Below are 23,179 nucleotides of genomic sequence, written 5' to 3'. Positions count from 1 at the left end.
TTGTATCTTCATACCCCAAATGAAAGGATACTCCAAAAGCAGAATGACAAGTGGATAACACAGTCACCGTGCATTTATTAACCGTTAGTGACAATGATTCACTGCTTTTGATGGCTGCATAATGGGCTGTAATAATGTCTACAATGATTTATAGCTACTCATGTGTATCTTAGATGCTTTCTAGTAGTTGTTCCATAAATCAAGAACACAAAGGAGATGAGGAGATGGAGTAACTGTATGATTACAAGAGACTTTAACAGTGTCGTGTGGGATAACCGTACTCAAGTGTCAAGGCCACAAGAGAATGTGTAGTTTAATCCAAAGAACCACTAAGAAAATCTGTCAACATTTTGTATTTTGCATAACTTCTTTAAATTAGGTCAGAGTCTCTGTATTTCATCAGTGTAATTTGGGCTTTTGAGAGCAAATGCTACTGTCTTTCAAATTGCCTAGCATTTTTGGCTGGGGGCGGGAGGTTAGGCTGATTAGGTATGGTATGTGGTGAACGCTCCACTCTTGCTGGAATAAACACAAGCCATTTAGGATTCTGTGAAGAGATGCAAAGTTTCAGGGCTTGCATGTGGCGCAGTTCTGAGGCATGCTAATATGGTCTCCCTTTTATTTGGGGAGGCCATTCTGAAAGACGCTGATAAAAATGGCGCTTGTGCTAAGCTTCAGCCTTCCATTTCTCATCTGGCTGTTCGATTCCTGTTTCTGCCTGTTATCCTTACTGTGTCAATCTTAGCAAAGTGAATTCAAGGTGTTTCTGGTTCTGCATTCATGCGAGCAGCTGAGAAAACAGGAAAGTTTCAGATTATCATTCTGGCTTATTTCACAGAATCACAGAATGATAGGGGTTGGAAGGGACCTCTGTGGGTCATCTAGTCCAACCCTCCTGCCTTGTCGAACCTCATCAGGTTCCTCTCTGCCCAACTTTCCAGCCTGTCCAGGTCACGCTGAATGGCAGCACAGCCTTCTGGTGTATCTACCGCTCCTCCCACTTGCTGAGGGTACATTCTAACTCTTCATTCAGGTCGTTGATGAAGAGGTTAAACAAGGCTGGGCCCAGTACTGACCCCTGGGTGTCCCCCAGGGGTCAGTACTGGGCCTGGTAATCCTCCAAAGGACTCAATTTCAGTCCTTTGATGTACAGAGTCTGAGTTGTGTGCACCTGAACTCTACATTGAAGCTGTATTATAAAATATATTGGTGAAAAGCTGTAACATTAATGATTTGAAATATGGAGTTAACTATACAGTAGGATTGCCTGCTATGGAATGGGGTTGCCCTCTGTCATGTTGTAGGACAGCTGCAGAAGCATAGTGTAATTTTGCTGAGGTATGAAGAGTTCCCAAACTAGTTTGTTCAGATGTTATCAATACCAGTTCTCAGCCTCTGTGTCATGCTCTGTTTGATAAACAGAAAGAGGCATGCCCCAATTTCGGTCTCCCCTCTGATTGCTGCGTAATCTCTCCTCACTCAGACTTCTTTCCATGGTTTATGACATTCCTTTTCTATCGGTTTTCACAAAGACCCCAGCCTATGTCACCATATTCTCCTATAAACTAAAATACCCATTTTCTTGCACACTCCTGCCTTGTTTTGGTAGCTGTGGCCCTACTTAGACATTCTGATCGTGGAAACTTGGGTTCTCCTTAGTGCTTGTTTTGGAGCTGGAGGTGTCTCTGTATTGAGCAGCAGGTTACTGTCAGCACTCATTGATACTAGAAGTTGATCAGTGGTAAAGGCATCCATGTAGGTAGTTAGGTGAGGATTTCAGTTTATAGGTACAGCATAAACTAGAAATTTGAATAAATGGAAAGCTTTTTACGGAGTCCCTTAGTTTTACCCCCACAAAGGGAAGTGTTCGGTTGTGAATGATAAATTGGCCTGCAATACTAAGAATCTAAACAAACCTTTGGCTAGCAACTGCAGCTCATAATTTCCTTATTCTCCTCAACTGATATTTGCCTAATGTCCTCACTTATCTTTATGATTATTAGTCTTCTTCCTGTGGTTCAGGTACAGCACGTGAGTTTTGGAGTGCTCAGTCTTCTCTCAGTTCCCATGTCGACACATACCAGACGCTCTGGGATTACAGGGCTGCAGTCCTTTCACAAATTCTAACAACTGATCATATGGATTAATGTACTTCATCTTCAGAATAGCAGTGACAAATAGGCTGTTAATACTATGTATTAGTAACTGTTGCACGGATGTATTGTGTCATTTTAAGAATCTCTCCAAAGGCCATAGTGTATTTCTTAATATCTCTGAACTACTGGGTCGCGTTATGCTGACTTTCTATCTAACACTAAATGACAAATGAGGCCTCATCAAACTGGAGGGCAACAGCTTCCGTTTTGTCTACAAGGGTATTATGCAGTAAAATACTGTGCCCTCTTGAATGACGTACCCGCAGAGAGAAAAAAAAGAAGCAGAGGAGCTTGTAAAAGTTTGTGGTTTTTTTAAGTATTTTTCTTTTTTAATCTGTTACAGGAACTAATGAATAGTCTGTAAATGCTGAACCACAAGCGCTATAAAGTTTTCGTTTAGAGACATGCTACATAATCAACCAGAAATACCAGGAGAGCTGGAGAAGGCACAGGTATAAGCACTGCCTAGCACTTCTGGTTGCTATTTTCTGTTCTTGTAACTGAACTTAGAATGACTAATTTTTGTTCAGCCTTACAGTTACAAGCTGGATTCTGTACCTGCTTTTACATCACCTTTTATGAACGTAGCTCAAAGCACTCTGCTATGAAAGATTATGGGAACTTATGTATTTTTAAAATAGGGAAAAACCTCAGCTGATATTAACTCCATTTGCTGCAACAGAAGTACCTAATTTTGTGAAATTTGCTTACAGCTTAAGCAGATACTTTTGATTTTCAGGTTTATTTAGTTTGTGTTTGTTAGACACCAAATAAAATTTTGTGACTGTTATTTCCCTATTTGGAACTTAATTCTGTTACTTCAGGGTAAAGCTGAATGTACGCTAAGACAGCCATTCTGGTTTGAATCCATACTAGGCTATGGCCTAAGGATTTAGTTGCATGTTGCATTTTAATTTGGTAGTGAAAATACCTGCAGTTCCTGTCCTGGTTGCTCGTTTCTCCCCATGTCCTAAAGCTTGCCATCTTGTCAGTTGTGTGTGTACACGTGTTTACGTTGCTGCACTGCAAATTGATTGCCAAAATCATCTACGTTAAAAATACCTCTCTTCTCAGTTCCCCTCCCCCCGGGGGGGGCGGGGGGTAGTTGCTACTGGAAAAAAAACCATAACGTAGTTATGCCCTGAGAGCCAGCATGTTTTTTTTTATTCAATGTCAGCTGTAAACATTTGATATGATGTATTACTGCCTTGCTGAAACTGCTTAAACTAGTACAGCTTCATTATTCCTCTGCATTTCTACTGAGGATGATTGATTTTTGTCTGGACTAGAATTTGGAAAAGATGCATTGAAGAGCTCACACTGTTGAGAAGATTGTTTTTCTTGCACATTTCTACTATTCTTCCTTAACACAAGAAAACAAATGAAATTCTGATGGGTATGACAGGGCTGGCTCTAGCGTACATGATTGACAGAAGGAAAATTTATTTTTATCCTTTATGAGTAATCTGATATGACCATGAAACAGAACACAAAATCATTGAAGAGGGAGAACTCCTTCATAAAATGACAGTTGTTGTAAATCATCGTTTTCTGAAAGCTTAAGCTAGCACTGCTGTGTTGTGTGTTGCTAAACTTGGTCTATAGGGATGTCTTCCGCATGCTCCACCTTGCTACCTTAATTGTTTTCACAATTTATAAGGTTTTAGTACTGTATTTGGTGGCTTACTAGTTAGTTACACTCCTTATAAACTAATGTATTGCTGTATTTTTTAGGGGTTTTTTTGGGTTGTATTTTTAAGTTGCCTGCTACAACTGATGTTGAAGTTTGTAGGAAGTGTCTCTGGAGAATTTATGTGCTGCAATGGAAAACGAGTTAAATATCCAGTTACAGAGTTTTAGTGTGGTAGTGTACCAACAAGAACTCCGATTGTGTTTTTAAGTGCATAAAAGGAAAACTATGACTACTGTGTATTTTGGGTTCTTTATGAAGATTAAGACTACTCTTTCATCCCAAGAAATACATGAACTGCTGCAAATAAGCAGAATAATGATATCTGAGAATGGAGCTGCATATGCTTTGTGTTCTTATTTACTTATATACATTCTGTATAATACCATCATGTTCGGAAAGAGATAATGGTAACTGTCAAGAGAACTGAAAAACAGAAGAGGTTGTCGTTCTTTTTAAAGTTTGGGAGTGGAGACAGATTAGATAACTTGCCTGAGAACACACATGATGTCTGTAGCAACGTCTTTCTTCATGCTGTTTAAAGGACTTGATTACTGATCCCGTTTTCACGGTAGTATTTTTGAGACCTAGGTCGTGTTGCACTTTCTGAGTACCTTATAACAACGCCATTGTCTGAACCTGTTTGTTTATGGGCTTACAAACCTAGAATAATAAAGTGGTTTGAATAATTTTGGCACAGGGCTTGTGTTCAGACATTGGAGAGTTATTGACCTTCCTTCTGTGGAGAAATCTGGCTCACTGCACAGCTGCACACATGCATGTACCAGTGAGTCGTTGAGGAGTGCGCAACTGGTGGGCAGGCATTACTAGTCCTGAATGTGCAGTCTGATATGGCAAATAGTGAGCAAAATGTACTTTAGGAGCAGTTGTTGTGGATATTGTGTAATTATATTCTCCAGTTAGACAGCTTATGTTGAAGTGTAGTTAGCAGCTTAGTAAGGGATGAGCCAGCATTGTTTTAATACTGAACAGGAGCTTTTGCAAACTAGTCTGTTTCCAGACGGTAGCAAATACGCATTCGAAATGACAGCCCTTCTGGTTCTTGTTGATGAAAGATGACACAGATACCTGATGTAAGGTTGTGGTGGAAGCCTGCAGCTTTGTATAGGTTATATGTACTATGTGAGTATAGAGCATCTGCTAACTTTTGTGATCCCTCAGTAGTAAACCTGATCTCAGCACGGTGGGGAAGAAGGCTTCACTAAGTTTCTAGACTCACTGGTTTCTCTATGCATGGTAGTGTTTGAAGTCCTAGTAAGTTAAAACACAGCTGAGTTTCTTTTTATGCTAGTGCTGCAGAAGACCTCCTTTGTCTGTAAGATGAAATTTGTTTGACGTGGTTTTGTTCTTAGCAAACATTGACTTCTTGTTTTGTTTCCCTGTCTCCTTCTAAATGCTTACGGGAACAAATAAACTATTAATACTACTTCTAAAACTGAAGTTAAACTTATTGGCCCATAATTCTTTAGTACTTTTTAACCTTTTATATAGACCAGTTTTCTTTACTCTGCATTGCTATTTGTTAGCAGTTTACTTGGTTGACTTTACTAAAGAAAGAGCGTTTAACACACCTGCCTTTTCAGGGTCATGGCAGGCTTTTGATGTGAATGGCACTTCTTCTCTTGGTCTTTGTATTTTGCTGTGTCTATCCTATCTATCATCTTGTCCCCATGTGCTTGTGGTAGTTTATATGCTCTACTTTAGTAATCTGACCTAGTTTCTGTTTCTTGAATACTTCTTTCTTATATTTTATGGTCAGTGAAGGCCTCATGACTTGGCCAGCTTCACTGCTTTACTGTCTTTCCTCCCCCCAGTAGGATTGTTTGGATGCAATAGCTCTCCTATGAAGTAACTGGATTTCCATAACTTCATTTTTTGCCTTGGGCTTCTCCGTGACTCTTTTTTTGCCTTGCACTTGCCTTGAGACTTCCTTGAGTTTGTTTACCCTCTGCTTTCTTGAAGCCCTGTGTTGGATTTTTTTTTTTTTCCTTTTTTGAGCTATACTCACTCCTTTCCATCTTAAAAATGGTCAGCTGGGGTTTTTTTCCCTTTTTTTTCCTTCGCATTGCTTTCACCCAAGTTATATTCATCTTTGTATGTTTACTAGTTCCTTCAAATTGGTTAGAGGGCTCTTCCAGATTGGATTGTCTCTACAGTCTTTAGTAGGACAAAAATTATTATTGGTAAATAGTCTAGTATAATTAACAATTTGTAAAGGTCTTAGTAGTTAGTGTTGTCTTTTGTATGAGCAACTCACAAGTTATTTGAACATGTGATTATACAAGGGAGAGTTTGTGCAAACTAAAATGAATTTACCTGTTTATTGATCACATCTGAAAATGTTTTGGATGATTTAGACTTTGAAATATATTGTTTCCACAGTCCTTAAGCATGCTTTTGGGATTTGGTGTTCATTAGATGCATAGTTCTTACTCTAGGTTGCTAGCTTCCTGTTCTTGGAGTGTGCATGTGTATGCTGCTGGGGAGGGATGATGAGAAAGCACGGTGCCAAACTCAGCAGAAGTTGTTTGCTGTGGAGAGGGACCAAAGAAGCCTGAATCAGAAGAGTGCTCTCCTGCCTTCTCCATTTCTTCCCCAGTTCTTCCCAGCTGCTGTTGATAATTCAGTGCTAGTCTGACCTCTCCACCTTGGCTCCATGAAACTTAGATTTTGAATGTACATCTGCTTTTTGCAAATCCCAGTGACAATGAAAGTGGACAATTGTCTTAAATATTTTAATATTTCTTGATTATTACTGCAAAAGAAATAAGGCTCATTGCAATGGTGAGAGTTTTAGCACAAACAATGTGCTGCTACTGTTCCTAAAGCCATTAATGACAGTAAATGATTGTGCACAGGGCTAGAAGACTTCCAACTGTTGTTTTCCTGTAACATTATTATTATCATTTCAAAATTTCTGTACCTGTAATGTTTTATTTCTAAGTTTTGAGTAGTTGGATAACTGCTTTTATTGGGATTGCCTTTTTCTCCCCTTGACCTACGTTTCTAGTACCGAGTTAGGAAACAAGGACATCTGAGATCTTGCACATGAATATGATAGATGTGGAAAACCTGTGACTAACTACTGTCTGCATTTCATGTTTTGTGATAGGAAACAGCAAAAAGACAGACCCCCCAATGAAAGTTTTTAAAAATGTTTCTTATCCTAGTGAAAGTGTAGGGAAATACAGTTTTGGTAGTGTTCAATGTAGTGAGCTTGTGTTAATTATTTGTATGATATACCAAATAATCCTTGCTGAACATCGTGATCCTTTTAGCATATGCTTGTTTAGAAATTAGCCTATACTGTTTTTTTGTGCTCTTAACACATACTATAGTTGTTAATCATATAATTATGTAATACGGATATTTGTAATGTATATGACTGTATGTAATGTATCTAAAATCACACAGTGCTTATAAAACTACTTTGTACTAGTCTTAAATGCAATTTTGAGCCTGCTTTAATAGATGTAATAGATGGATAACTAATAGATGTGCTCCCTGTCCATGAACCCTCAGCTTTTTTTTTTTTTTTTTTGTCTGGGGAACATAATCTGTTCCTTGGTAACAGTATGCTTTCTCTCCGTTTGAAAATGCTTCCTTGTTATCTCTGAGGAGATGCTGTTTTGTTCTGTTTCTGTTAATTTTAAGCTGATTGTTATTAGTAAAACTGGTAATAGAATGACTTCATTAATATACTAATTTTTTCCATCATGGAAAGGCCTAAAATATGTGGCTTCCTGTCTGGATATTTTGTTGGATTGTGAGAGAGACTAGATTTATTTTAAAACAAGTATTAATATTCTACTGATACTCAGGATTAAAAAAAAAACTTAAAAAAAAAAAGGCGCTAATACCCAGAGATGCAATTAATGTCATCCAGTCTGGATTTATGGAAAATAATTGTATGAACCTGATGTCTCATTGTCACATTTGACACAGGAGCATTTTAGTTTGCAGAAACATTTATGCTTCTGCATGATATGCCCCTACTACTGAAAAAAAAAAAAATTCAAAACCAAAAAAACCCACATGCAATGCACTAGAAACAGTATAATAGTAATAATGTTAAATATTAGTGATGGGTCAAAAGCTCTCAAAAGTGATTCAGCATTAAAACGAATTACTCTGGTTGTAGAGACAATGTTGTTAACAGGTTATGAGACTAGTTTCAGTGTCTACTGAGGATGGTCCAAGTACGTTTAATTTCATCTGTTAGGAGATGATAAACTAGTGAACTACCTGAGGTCTCCTGCATACTTACTTGCTATGATTATAGAGGGAAGGCTCTATTGTCCGAGGGGAAAGAAAGAAGAGTGGAAGCATCGTGATTACAAAATAAGAAAAAAAGCTGTGTTTTCTACTCTTGTTTCAGACAGGTATCTCGTACTGGTGGTTAATTCAATATTGAGAAGCAGAGCAAGAAAATCTGCTTCAGTTCTGTGAGACAAAGCTGCTGATTTTGTTATCTGGACTTTCACTCCCTCTCAAATTCTTGTTTTTCTTAGGAATATTTCCTGAGTTTTGAAGAAGTTAGTGAGATCTGAGAATATTTTGGTTTGGCTTTTTTATACTGAACAACTTGTGCTCAAACTTCGTGAGACTGCACTTGAGAAATGCTGTTCTGTGGGATGGGCACTTGAGAGTTTTCTAAGAAACAAAAGAAGATCTTTGGAATAAGATTCTTCATAATATCTTTAATAGTATGCTTTGTTAGGCCTCTCTTGATTGCGTGTTTTTAGTTTATAATCTTCATTGACGTTTGAGTCACTGTAAGAAGCTTTCTAGTGTTAAAGGAGATAAATATTACATATGCTATATTCTGGTGCTTGTAAGTGTTGACTAGTGGGCTTGCAGAAAGGATCATGGTCCTATTTGTGTCAAAAAGATTAATTTTTAGTGAATTATGATTAAAAATGTTTAATTGTGAATGGAATGTAGTTAAGGTAGTTTGAATTGAGTGTTGCAGCGTAGATTTTAAATCCTTTTTCTATGTGTATTATATTTTCAACCACTGAAGAAGTGTATAAACTGTGGAATCTGGTTGAAAACAAGATTTTTGACAGGAAACTGTGCTGTAGTCCTATTTAGTTGTAAATATGTCTGGGGAAAATTTAAAATGAAGCATAAGCTTTACCTTGTGTGACTAGTGTAATGGGAAATGTCTAGGATGTTGAAAACAGGCTCTAGCTGGGAAACAAAAGATTATGGCATTTTCCGAGTATTGCATTCTGACTCTGTTCCTCTTTTTTTAAAAATTTTGTTTTCAGACCTTGAATCAGATGACTGTGCGTCCATATACATCTTTAATGTAGATCAACCATCCTCCTCTGTAAATCAGCCGATTTGTATTCCTCGCCATGGATTGCAGTCTCACTCCTCTCCTCTGTCACCACCTACAAGACTTCAGAGTCATAAGAACTATGAAGGAACTTGTGAGGTACCAGAATCCAAATATAGTCCACTAGGTGGACCCAAACCCTTTGAGTGCCCTAGTATTCAAATCACATCCATTTCACCTAACTGTCATCAAGGGATTGAAGCCAATGAAGATGAATTGCACACAAATGGCACAGAAAATGAATATATGGAAAGGCCTTCACGGGACCATCTCTATCTTCCTCTTGAGCCATCATACAGGGAATCATCCCTTAGTCCAAGCCCTGCCAGCAGCATTTCGTCCAGAAGTTGGTTTTCAGATGCTTCCTCTTGTGAATCCATCTCCCATGTTTATGATGATGTAGACTCAGAGCTAAATGAAGCAGCTGCTCGATTTACCCTTGGCTCTCCTTTGGCATCTCCTGGTGGTTCTCCGAGAGGTCCCGGTGATGAATCTTGGCAGCAGCCTTATGGATTTGGGCACGCCTTGTCACCTAGACAGTCTCCCTGTCATTCTCCTAGAACTAGTATTACAGATGAAAATTGGCTAAGCGCTAGACCAGCATCAAGGCCCTCATCAAGACCTACATCCCCCTGTGGGAAACGACGACACTCCAGCGCTGACATTTGCTATGCTGGTTCTCTCTCTCCTCACCATTCTCCAACTCCATCACCTGGCCATTCTCCCAGAGGAAGCATAACAGAAGACACGTGGCTGAACACTTCCATCCATAATGTACAAGGCCTTAATTCTGGCCTTTCACCGTTTCAGTGTTGTACAGAGACTGATATTCCTCTGAAAACAAGAAAGACCTCAGAGGATCAGACTGCCACTTTATCTGGAAAAATAGATATCTGTCCTGAAGAACAGGGTAACTTACCGTCATCCCTTGAAACTGCAGTAGATGACTGCTCTGGATCTCAGCACACCTTGAAAAAAGATTTGCCTGGAGACCAATTTCTTTCCGTTCCTTCGCACTTTACTTGGAACAAACCAAAGCCTGGTCACACTCCTATATTTCGGTAAGTGATTAGAAAGTCCTTTAGAAGATTTTCCTCCCATTTTCCCCATCTTGTGCATCCTGGATATACGTATAAATGTGGTTATATTTTGGTGATACGTTAAGACTTCTTGAAGAAAGCTTCTTGTAGGCAGGTAGCTGATATAATTAGGAAAAACCAAGTTAAGACACCAAATACCCATCTTTTTTTCTTTTAATAGTATATTAGATGCATTGTAGCATAGGATTAGTTCAATTTAAATAAAGTTTGTTTGCGTACATGCACAGAACGCAGCTGAATCAAATGTCTTCAGATTTTGTACACACTTTGCAGTTCCATATAATCTGAGGAGTTAACATTTTCGTATAGCTACAGAAATGTGACTTAAGTGATTCTGTAAAACTGAGACCACAAAAGAGGTGGAGAGTTTATTTACTTTTGTTTTTAATTGCTTCTTTTGGCTGATAGAATTCTAGAAATAGAATAGATAAAAGAAGTTTGCATGCCATGCTGAAAAATATCCAGAAAGAGTTGATTTCTGGGCTGTAGTTCCAAGGGTGGTGCTGAGTTCACTAGCTCTTTTCCTTTTGTAGTCCTGTCATGTGCAAGCAGGATAATTTGTGGAGGCTCTGGTTCAGCTGGGGGGAAAGTTCACCCTCCTTCCCATTTTGCTCCTTTTTAGATGGAGCAGTTCTGTAATCTTTCTAACCATACAGCTGCTGGAATCACTTTGCCTGCACAATACAGTGGGTAAAGTAGAAATAAGAACTCCTCAAGCAACATTGCTGCTGAATGGACAGACACTGTGGTCACTCAGTTCAAGTTATCCATTTGATTCCTGAACCTTTGTCTTGCTCTGCTAGGTTTTAAAAATAAGAGTTAAGAGAGGTACTGGTACTGGGAGTAAGAAGCTGCAGACATCTTTTGTGTGCACATTTTCTAAGAAAGGTACATCAGATAATATCTGTAAAGCACAATTATCCGTATAAAAGACATGTTATAGATCTAAATGTCAGTGCTTCCACGTTAGTCTATTCAATTTAAAAATAACTTTGATTAAAATAGTATTCTGTCCGCAGACAGAATAAGCTGAAGACTTGCTCTTCAAGGATGTAGTGGATGAAGCAATTCCCCTTTCTTTAAAGGGGCGTATGGGGGGCAGATAGGGTAGGATCCTCCACATCTATGCTTTATTTTGAAAAAGACAAACCTTGAATCCTAAAAGTTGATGACAAAATACAGTGTTCTTCTCATTGCAGTCACCTTTTCAAAGCACGTGTGTTTGCACTCTGTATTTCTAATTTTAGAAAGAATGGCTTAGAAAATATTAATGGTTTTAACACCTTCCTCCACTCTACCACCTCCTTCCCCAAAGTAAGCGAAGCAAAATAAAGAAATGTTTCTGACCAGCCTTCAGAGGTGCCCTGTAGGAGACTTTTTGTTCCCCCTGGCTCTGAGTTTTAAATTCTTACCAGAAAACTAGAATTAACTATTGTCCAGTAAGCCAAGCTTCCTGAAGAGGTATTCTTCTAAGGGACCTCCCTCAAAAGCACAGCTTGTTGAAAAGTGGATGCTGGCTTTCACGGCAGCATGCTCTTTTTTATGTAATTTCCCCTTCTAGTGGCTTTTACCAAATTCGGTATCATTTTTGCATTATTTTAACATCTGAGTGTATTACTTCCTGATGGCTTGTCAGATGAACAAGCCTGTTGAAAAAATGTTTTAAAATATCGCTCTTGTTCTCTGTTGTGTATGTGACTATTCTCGGGGATGTCATTCTTGTGGAATATAGAAGCACTCGGTCACCTTTTAAAGGCTGCTATAGCTGACCCTTTCCATGTGCGTTTTAGGCAAAGAACTAGTAGAGAAAATTCAGCTGAACTTTTACTATTGAATATCTAAGAAGGAAACTGCGAACACAAATGGGTGTAATATAAACCTGTACTTTCAGGGTGCAGTGAAACAGCCTTAAAACAAATAGAAGATAAGTGAATAATAGCTTTAAGAGCTTTCTGAAGGGTGACTTCTAATAGGTGCTGTCAAACAGATTTCAGCGTTCATCTGAGTTCCAACAATGAACTCTTCAGCTTTAGTGCTGAACATACTCCTGTGTGTTGGCAGATCAGTGTCACGCAGAAGGCTCATTTTTAATACAAAACTTCTCTTATTTACACAAAACTTAATTTTAATATTTCTTAGAAGTCGTCAACTAGCTTAGATTGTTAATATCTAAATATATTTAAACAATGCTTCCTCAGCCATTTTGTCATTTTTGCCTAATTGTATAACCTCAAATTTAAATTTCTCCCCTCCTCAGAAAGGTATTGATTTTAGTGGGTAGAAGTGATTTTTTTTTTTTTCTTTTTTTCTTCCACGTAACCATTTATGAATATGAAGTTTAACAGTAAAGATGCAAAGCTGCTAGCTGGAAAATTCTGTTTTACCAGACCTGAAACTACTGTGTTGACAGATACATTAACTGTCTTGAAGTTTTCTTTTTTTGAATTTTGTTGTAGACTGCTGATCTGTTTATAAAAGGTGCACAGTCTGTTACTAGAATCTTTCATTCTGATTAGAGCAACGATAACTGTTTTTTCCTTAATTGTGTATTTTGGAATTGTATTATATTTGTGTAGGATCCTCAGCAGTTCTAACTTGGCATTGTTCTTAGCTCGCAGGCTAACACAATTCATAAAAGGCGAGCACTACTGAAGGGTAAAAGCACATGAACATAGAAGTGTGTGGCAACCATGTGAATCTATGGTTCTCTTGTGGGATGACCAAATAGTTATAAAAATAGATATTCTGTTAAACTTGCTTCCTCTTGTAGTAGGGAGAGCTGAGCAGAACTGAATAAAAATTGATTTTACGGCTTGCTTTAAGAAGTAAAAATATTTTTTTAAATGTCAGAATTTATTTAGAAGCTGGCACTGAAGAACTTATCTAAATACAAGATGGGCAAGCATGCAGAAGACAATAAAGACTCCACCTATTCAGAAGTAAACCAAATAAAACTGTTAAGCTGTATACATTTGCTGTCAAAAAAGTAGTCTGACTACATTTGATTGATTTAGTGGAAATGGCTGCATTGGCAGCTGTATCCTCAGTGAAATGTTGAGTTACTTAGTAGTTGTAGCCTGTTCCACAAGTGCTGTGAGAGTATGCATCTTCAGTATGTTAAAACATTTCGTTCTGTCATTTAATATTTTATAATTTTGATGCTTATAAAGTAGGGGAGCTAAGTTTACTCCTAGGAATAAAAATGAAATGCAAGAAGATGCGCTGTTTCTTGAATAGTTTATGATGGTGACCAAAAGTGAGCACCTCAGTTGTCATAGAGGGTTAGATATTAATTGCAATTTACAACTTATTATGTATGGTAATGTATTAATTGTATACAAATTGTTACATATATTAAGATTAATGTAATAACTTATTGTATATAGTAATAATTGTAATACAAATTACTACATATATTGAGATTAATATGCTTTTAAAATGTCTTGATTGTGTTGTCAAGCACAAAGTAGTGCATGAAGTAAGCTAGAGGATTGATTCCAAACCGGTGAAGTGACTCTGACACCTGTGCACACTCAGCTGCAATAAACTGACCCCTGGGAGAAGTGGGGATAACTTGCCTTACATGTGACATGGTGTGAAATGTGCAGAGAGCACCTTCTTCTCTAAATGCTAATCTAAAGTTTTGTACATCTGTAATCCAGTTTGTCAGGTCCTGACCATGTTTTCCTTCTGTCTTTTGTGTTCAGTAAGTGTGCAGTACTTTAAAAATGTATAATGTGCTTTTGAGCATTTTAGTCATATTTCAGATGCCATCCAAACAGTTTTGTTAGATGACAGCTTGTTTTTTGGTCAGAAACCCATAATCTCCCAGTGTGTAGCATATGAAATATGTATGTAGATTATGTGCCCTGAGTCATACTTCATAGAATAGTTTGGTTTGGAAGGGACCTTTAAAGGTCATCTAGTCCAAACCCCCTGCAGCAAGCAGGGACATCTTCACCTGGATCAGGTTGCTCAGAGTCCCATCCAACCTGAGCTTAAATGGTACCAGGGATGGAGCATCTACCACCTCTCTGTGCAACCTGTTCCAGTGTTTCACCGCCCTCATTGTAAAAAATTTCTTCCTTATAGCCAGTCTAAATCTACCCTCTTTTAGTTTAAAACCATTACCCCTTGTCTTATCGCAACAGGCCCTGCTAAAAAGTCTGGTTTTAGACAAGCATTGACAGGATCTTCCTTAGAAGCTCCCTTTAAGCACTGAAAGGCTGCTATAACGTCTCTCCAGAGCCTTCTCTTCCTCAGGCTGAACAATCCCAAGTGTCTTAGCCTTTCCTCGTAGGAGAGGCATTCCGTCCTTCTGATCATTTTTGTGGCCCTCTTCTGGACCCGCTCCAACAGGTCCATGTCTTTCCTGTGCTGAGGGCTCCAGAGCTGGATGCAGGACTCCAGGTGAGGTCTCACCAGAGCAGATCAGAGGGGCAGAATCCCCTCCATGGATCTGCTGCCCACGCTTCTTTTGATGCAGACCAGGACACGGTTGGCCTGCTGGGCTGACAGCACACATTGTTGGCTCTTGTCCAGCTTTTCATCTATGAGGACACCCAAGTCCTTCTCTGTAGGTGTGCTTTCAATCCATTTTCCTCCCAGCCTATACTGATACCGGGGGTTGCCCCAACCCAGGTGCAGGACCTTGCACTTGGCCTTGTTGAACCTCATGAAGTTCACACAGGCCCACTTCTTGAGCTTGTCCAGGTTTCCATGGATGGCATCCCATCCGTCAGGTATGTTGACCACACTACTCAGGTTGGTGTCATCTGCAAACCTGCTGAGGGTGCACTTGATGCTGCTGTCTGTGTCATTGATGAAAATATTAAACAGCACTTGTGCAGTATGGACCCCTGAGGAACACCACTTGTCACCCCTCTCCATCTGGACATAGACTGTTGACCGCTACCCTCTGGGTGCAACCATCCAACCAATTCTTCATCCATCAGACAGTCACAGAATCAGAGGTTGGAAAAGACCTCTAAGATCGAGTCCAACCATCCACCCAACACCACCATTCCTACTAAACCATATCCCCAAGTGCCACATCTACATGTTTTTTAAACACACCTCCAGGGATGGGGACTCAACCACCACCCTGGGCAGCCTATTCCAATGCCTGACCACTCTTTCAGTAAAGAAATTTTTCCTAATATCTAATCTAAACCTCCCCTGACACAACTTGAGGCTGTTGCCTGTCACCCTATCACTAGTTACCTGGGAGATCCTGCCTGGCTACAACCTCCTCTGAGGTAGCTGTAGAGAGCAACAAGGTCTCCCTTCAGCCTCTTCTCCACACTAAACAGCCCCAGATCCTTCAGCCACTCCTTGTAAGACTTTGTTCTCTAGACTCCTCACTGGCATCGTTGCCCTTCTTTGGACACACTCCAGCACCTCGATGTCTGTCTTGTAGTGAGGGGCCCAAAACTGAACACAGTACTCTAGGTGCAGCCTCACCAGTGCTGAGTGATCAGGGGCATGATCCCCTCTCTACTGCTGGCCACACTATTGCTGGTACAAGCCAGGATGTCATTGGCCTTCTTGGCCACCTGGGCACACTGCTGCCTCATGTTCAGCCAGCTGTCGACCAGCACCCCAAGGTCCTTTTCCGTCAGGCAGCTTTCCAGCCACTCTTCTCCAAGCCTGTAGCGTTGCGTGGGGTTGTTGTGCCCAAAGTGCAGGACCCGGCATTTGTCCTTGTTGAACCTCATACAGTTGGCCTCGGCCCATCGATCCAGTCTGTCCAGATCCCTCTGCAGAGCCTTCCTACCCTCAAGCAGACTGACACTCCTGCCCAGCTTGGTGTCATCTGCAGACTTACTGAGGGAGCACTCAATCCCCTCATCCAGGGCATTGATAAAGAAGTTAAACAGGACCGGACCCAAAACTGAGTCCAGTCTACCCATCAAATCCATATCTCCCCAATTTAGAGAGAAGGATGTTGTGGGGGACCCCATCAAAGGCCTTACAGAAGTTCAGATAGATGACATCCATTGCTTTTCCCTTGTCCCCTGATGCAGTCACGCCATCATAGAAGGCCACTAGGCTGGTCAGGCAGGGCTTGCCCTTGGTGAAGCCATGCTGGCTGTCTCGAATCACCTCCCTGTCCTCCATGTGCTTTAGCATAGCTTCTAGGAAGATCTGTTCCATGATCTTCCCAGGCACAGAGGTGAGGCTGACAGGTTGGTAGTTCCCCAGGTCCTCCTTTCTACCCTTTTTAAAACTGGGTGCAACGTTTGCCTTTTTCCAGTCAACAGGGTTTTCACTGGAATGCTATAACTTTTCAGATATCATGGAGAGTGGCTTGGCAACTCCATCAGCCGACTCTCTCAGGACTCTGGGATGCATCTTGTCAGGTCCCATTTCTGCTTGCTAGTCAAAGAGAAGTCTAGACAAGTGACAATGGATAGAACGAGTTCAATGGGTGCTTTCAAACAGGTAAAAAAATAGGCACTGTTTTCTTTGTCTAGGAATAGTGAAGGTATCTGTCAATTATGTCATTAACCAAGTACTTTGGCAGATGAACACTCTTTAGATGGCAGATTAAATTGGTCATTTTACAGAATATTCAGCAATTAAGTTACTTGATTATTTTATTATGCCCTTGTTACCAAGAAGGCCAGTGGTCTCCTGGGGTGCATTAAGAGGAGCGTGACCAGTAGGTCGAGGGAGGTTCTCCTCCCCCTCTACACTGCCCTAGTGAGGCCCCATCTGGAGTACTGCGTCCAGTTCTGGGCTCCCCAGTTCAAGAAAGATGAAGAACTACTGGAGAGAGTCCAGCGGAGGGCTACAAAGTTGATTATGGGACTGGAGCATCTCTCCTATGAGGAAAGGCTGAGGGAGCTGGGCTTGTTCAGCCTGAAGAAGAGAAGACTGAGAGGGGACCTTATAAATGCCCACAAGTACCTGAAGGCTGTGTGTCAAGAGGATGGGGCCGGACTCTTTTCAGTGGTGCCCAGTGATGGGACAAGGGGCAATGGGCACAAACTGAAGCAGAGGAAGTTCCATCTGAACATGAGGAAGAACTTCTTCCCTCTGAGGGTGACGGAGCCGTGGGACAAGCTGCCCAGGGAGGTTGTGGAGTCTCCTTCTCTGGAGATATTCGAAACCCACCTGAATAAGGTCCTGTGCAGCCTGCTGTAGGTGACCCTGCTTCTGCAGGGGGCTTGGGCTAGATGATCCACAGTGGTCCCTTCCAACCCCGACCATTCTGTGATTCTGCAATTTATTACATTGTTACTCTTGTTACTGGTATTTTAAGATACCACTTTCTTCCACCCCCACCCTGCTCCCAAGATGATGGATATGAAATGGCTTTATCTGTGTGTGTCACGTTTGCCTCCCCTCCACTTGGAAAATCCCTTTATTTGGGGGATCTTAATATAGTGATAGTAGATCTGACCTCCCCATTTGCTTATTACCCCAACATTTCATGAAGATGCTGATTTTATTACTTTTTCTTGCAAGTCTACTGTTAGAACTGGAGTTTTACAGAAAGAATTCATGTTCATCTTTTAAAGGCTTTTGCATAAAATTATTTCAGATTCTTTTATTAATTGGATTCTCTTTTCTTTCAGTCTGTTCCCAAATTCTCTATTGGCTGTTGGAAGGGAAACATAGATGCTTCAAGTTCAGTTTCTTATTTAGATAGCCTATGTCAGTCAAATAGTCTGGAAGAATAGCAGAGAAAGTGTTACTTCTTAGAGTCTGTTCGTATTCAAATATCCTGAATTTGATCACTTTCTCACACTGAGACACCATCTGAAAGGGGTTAGTATGCTCATGTGAAGTATCTGAAGTGTATCCTTAAGTCTTTGAAACTTTGAAATTTCTGGTGAGTGGGTGTTTAGAAAGTACTTAATAAAACCACGTAATATTGGTACGCTCTTCCAAGACTGATCCCAGTTATTAAAATTTTCTTGTTTAGATTCCCGTTAGCCTCCTTGTGTACAAAGCTGCTCTATTAGAAAGATGAGTAGCAAATAGTATTTTGAAGTGATGTGTATACTTGTTTTACAGAAATTAATGTTCTCAGTTACAATGTCTATCTTCTGTGTCTGATCCATCTCCCCTGAAACAGGTTTACAGTTGCAAGATTTCCAGAAAGTGCAAAAAAGAAAAATTGGAAAGTCTGTTTTACAATACTTTTTTTTTTTAACTTGATCAAGGGGAATAAAAAGAGTATAGGGATGACCCGGAATCGTCTACTGAGCAATCAACAATATAATACTTCTGGTGAGGACTTGTCACTAAAAGTACAATTCATAAGAGATCAGCAGCATTTATAGCGTCAACAGCTGTGGTTACGGTGTCCTGGCGTTAACAACCAGCACAGCCATGGCCAGCACTGATGCAGGCAACACGGAGCATTATGTTAGAAGAGTGGTCAGTGACAATGCAATTGAAAATGGTGGGCATTCTGCTGGTTTTGCTTTTAGGTTTGTAGTTTTGTTTTCTTTTGCTGTAAGCTTATGACTTTTAACATGAATGGCCAGTGGAACAGTAGGTTTTGGATTCTGTAAAGTAGGTTTTGAACATCTAGTTTGTGTCTCAAGCAGACACTTTGTAGGGTAGTAACCTTAAAGAGTCATTCATTTTTTGTTTCTTTCTTTAACCCATGAAGTATTTGTTGGGAACAAATGGTACTTTTGTGTCCGGAAGATAACCAGGCAATATTAATTAATGGGCAAAAATCTTGAAATAAACCCTAGTTTATTTTACTGTGTCTTCCCTCATGGAATTCTTAGAGACTTATACATTGATTTAAAAACTACTGTATAAACTGATGTTCCTTTTCAGACCACTGTGTCACAAATTTATTCTAGAGCACTGAGAAGTAACAGGATATCAAGTAGTTTCTTTGTTCCAGCGGTGATAAAGAGGCTTTGATAAATGAATTTACAGTTCAGGAATCTCTTTAGTGATGGATACTTAATGGCAATGTGAGAGTATTTTACCTGCAGTTACCTCTGGAAAGTGGGATTGCTGACAATGTTGCTTACTCTCTCAGAGAAAAAAAATAGTTTAAATATACAGATAGATGGCGGAATACTCGGAAAAGTTGCTTCTCTTGTCTGAATCCTCTTGGAAGTCTGGGGAGAGGAACAGAATTCTATTTTTAACATAACTATTGGGACTTTGGTCTTAATTTTGAGAAGAATAATTGTTTCAGTGTAAGTGGACTATAGGCAAACTTATTCTGTAAGTAGTTATCATATTTTGATAAATAGAAATAACACCAGCTATGCTATGTTAGCAAAACTTTACAGTGGGAATATTTGCAAATAGCTGACTTTGAAGATAAAGACCCACTGAAGTTAGACAAGCAGGAGAACTTTGAACCTTTTAGATTTTTAATAAGCTAGGCTATTGGTGTAATGTTTACACACTATTAATGAATCCAGAGAAATTCAGGTAGTGTTGAATATGGGGCCTTTGTACGGTACATGTGATTCAACTCTCTACTTTGTTCTGAAATTATAGATTTTTCTTGGCAGTATACTGTATCAGTACTCTGCAAGCATAGTTAACTGTGGGTCTGCTAGTAGTAGAACAGTGATATTTGGAGTGTAAACAGAATTTTAAAAGTCTGTTGATAAACCACCGTGGCAACTGGAATGGCCCAAAAATTCTTAACCCCAAAGTTACTTCACCAGGGTAAATGTTGCGTTGTTCCAGGTGGTGAAGAGCAACCACAGTGGTATTTTGGCTCTTTAAGCATTCTTGAAAAGGACCACAAGTATTGGATCACAGTTACAATTTGAGATTCTCAGATGTTTTCTGTGTTGCAACATTGACTTGTCACAGGGTAAGCTGTTGGTTAATCTTTGCAAAAAAAGTGGGATGAGGAAAAGATGTGGAATATCTGTTGTATGGTCAGTGAGCTTTTTCCCACAGTGACAGATTTTGATGTGTTGGAAGAAGCTGTAAGTGGAAAATGTTATTTTTGCTGCAACTAAGAAGTAGTAAAATAACCACTCTAGGAGATCTGTGAGTCTCAACCAGCAAAGGAAATAAGAACTTTTACAAGCATCTGGAGATCCTAGTGGGTATCTTTGAAAGGTTATTACTAGAGTTAGTGACTACAAAGAGGCAGGGATGTGCTCATATGGAGTGGTTAAAATGAGTTCTTATATCAGTTCCACCTGTGTTCAAAAACTTTCTAAGCAAGGAGTCTGGGAGAGCAGTAGAGTAAAACTGAGCTCGTCACACGTGTGCTTCAGCTGAGGTACCGGCCTTTGCAGTTTGCACAGCTGTTTGTCCAATGAATTGCCCAGGAAAAGTGCTACAAATGGAAGGTAACTGTTTGAAGTTTTTACTGGATTCTTTTTAGTGGCTCTCACAGGCTTTGTTCTTCCTTCTGTCCCACGTGTACAAGCTATCTTGTTTCTGGGGTTTGTTTCTTCCTGTGTGAGAGGCGTAGTCAGCCCATGAGCTGGGCCCTGACTGCTGCAGGTCTGAAAACGAGTCAAATGCGTCCATATGGACTTCAGTAATGCTGAACATTAGATGTTTTCCTCATCAGTTTGTGCACTCTGAGGCAGTTCTGTTTTAGAGAGAATGGTTGCAGAGGAAGAAAGTGTCTGTTAAATTAATATTGATAAAAGTATTACTGAAGTGATAATTCTAAAGGCAGTGGCTTCTGCTGAGGATGCTACTGAAGGGCTCCTTCTTTACTTACGAGTTTCCTTTAATAGCTGCTGTTCTCTGAAGCGTTTAATCTTGATGTGATAGGAGTATGAGCTTTTGGAGGCTTGCATTAATCAGATTATAAAACTCTCTTGATATTACTTGAAGAACATTTGTAGGTTTACAGATTAGTGCCGTTTCAATAACATGCAAAGATTTGATTTAATGAAAGTTTTAGAATGACTGTCACTCGTTATTTCTGTTTCCTGACGTGATTTGGTGCTTTACTAGTAGGTTACTGCATCGTTAATTAGGTTTTTATTCATTTAAAGAAAAAAAAGTAGAGAAACTTCTGTCAAAGACTAGGTCACAACCTGTTGTAACAGTAATTTGGCGATGAAGCAGGTAGAATTTTGTATGAAACATGTGGAAGTGTCTACAGGTGTGTTCCTCCCCCATCGAGTCTGAGAAGTGAGTGGTTTTAAATAACAAAGGTTCTTATTTCTTTTAATCTTTTGATCTAAAGTGACTTGAAAACCCCCCACAGTCATCAGCTGATCTGGATTCTGTGTTCTGAATGCAAAGTTAGGTGGCTTTATCAATAATGCAGATGCTATTGTGCTGTGTGTAAGCTGGGGGAGACAGAAATCTTTTTGGAACACCACATTTTTGCACGTTTCTGAAGTGGCTGAGCTTCTTAAACATATTCCAGCTATTTTAAGAGTAATGCAGCACTATATTTTGAATTTATGTAAGTTCCGAACTCTCAGCGATCATGGGAGTCAATGCACAGTTTACAATTAATAAACAAAATAACCGTGGTGAGTTAAAAGTCCAGCAGTTTTACTGCTGATCCTCACCTGTAGACTGTGTAGACTGAACAATATGTTCTTGAGAACAGATCCTTAAATGCCATAAAGCTAGCAGCTGCAAACTTTCCCATATGCAGCATCTTGTACAAAAATAGCATTGCTTCATATTGAGAACTATTCAAAATGTATGGAAACTTGTTACCTCTTGTCCCCCAAACACTGACGTGATTCTACTGGTTTGAATTTAATTTCTACGTGGTGTAAAAAAATCTTTGTAAGATTCCACTACTGCTGGGAGGTTGAGGGTGATGGAGACAGCAAGAAAAATATTCATAGAGAAACAACAGTTTGGGTATCCAACATCAAACTCCAAAGGGAAGCAGCTGTAACTCTCTAGCCTGCTACATCTAGAAAACATCAGTTTGATGCAGCACAGCCTCAAAGGCTAGGTAATTTATTTGGAAAACTGTGTTTTGAAAGCTTTCCAAATTTTTGAAGTTCTAGACATCTGCGCATGTGTTGTGTGCTTGCTTGCTCTCTCATGCTGATATTTTCTATTTGTTTTCAAAGAATGACAAAATCTTGAGACTTGGTTATTTTCCTGTCTCCGTGTTTGTTCTAGTATTCCAAATATTTTTTCAGGAGATAATGGGAATCTGATACCACTTGTGCCACGTTTTTGTTAGTTAATCGCAGAGGGAGTAAACCTCTCTGAGAGGCTATATGGAGAGTGGTCGCAAAGAACAAATACTTTTTTCTTGACTGAGTTTAATAATAAACTTTCAGTAATACCTCCCAGTGACTGGTATATAGTCTGTGGTGTGCCTGTTATACCAAGGTCTCTTAGGGACCGTATCTGTTCACTGTGTATACCAACTATTTTAACGTAGAATATTTGGTTATATGGGGGGAAAGGCTTCCAGAAATCCTAAAGAAAAATTTCTCACATGCTGCATTTCTTTTTTAAAGTCTTTTTAGTATCTTCTAATCCTGACATTTTCTTTCCTTTTTCAGACTGAAGACAGGAGTTCTCTTCTCCTTCAGTAGCTATAAAAGTGAATGGCAAAGTGTAGTTGATAGCCAGTAGTAGCATTTAGGCAGTACGTGTTGGCCTATGGTAAGTATCTGGAAGGACTGGGCTTATACTGCATTCCGATCAGTTTCCCCTCTTATTGCTGACCTCACCAGTCCTCTCTTACCCAGTACATACTGTTGCTGTGGAAGGACCAGTCATCAGACCTCCTTACTGGGGGAAGAAGAGTCTTTGCTGTACACTGAATGCTCATGGAGATGATTTATTGCTCACATTGCTTCCTTTCAGTAAGAAGAAAGGGAAATACTCTTGTTCCTCACATTGCTCTCAGAAAGGTGCTTCAGGAGATAAGGCTGTGATTATAACATTAGCTCTCTTCCGAAGTGCG

General features: G+C 39.8%; 1 protein-coding gene across 2 annotated transcripts in view; it reads left to right on the top strand.

Annotated features, from left to right (window-relative positions):
* Nucleotides 1-23,179, top strand: part of NFATC3 (nuclear factor of activated T cells 3) — a 78,427-nt gene that overhangs the window by 8,062 nt on the left and 47,186 nt on the right. For both annotated transcript variants that reach the window (XM_075433799.1, XM_075433798.1), the window contains exon 2: nt 9,141-10,272. In XM_075433799.1, coding sequence (XP_075289914.1) covers nt 9,141-10,272 — 1,132 coding nt within the window. The remainder of the gene's footprint in view (nt 1-9,140; nt 10,273-23,179) is intronic.

Source organism: Opisthocomus hoazin, chromosome 12 (genome assembly GCF_030867145.1).
Source record: "Opisthocomus hoazin isolate bOpiHoa1 chromosome 12, bOpiHoa1.hap1, whole genome shotgun sequence".
NCBI lineage: Eukaryota > Metazoa > Chordata > Aves > Opisthocomiformes > Opisthocomidae > Opisthocomus > Opisthocomus hoazin.
This window is presented reverse-complemented; position numbering and strand designations above follow the sequence as displayed.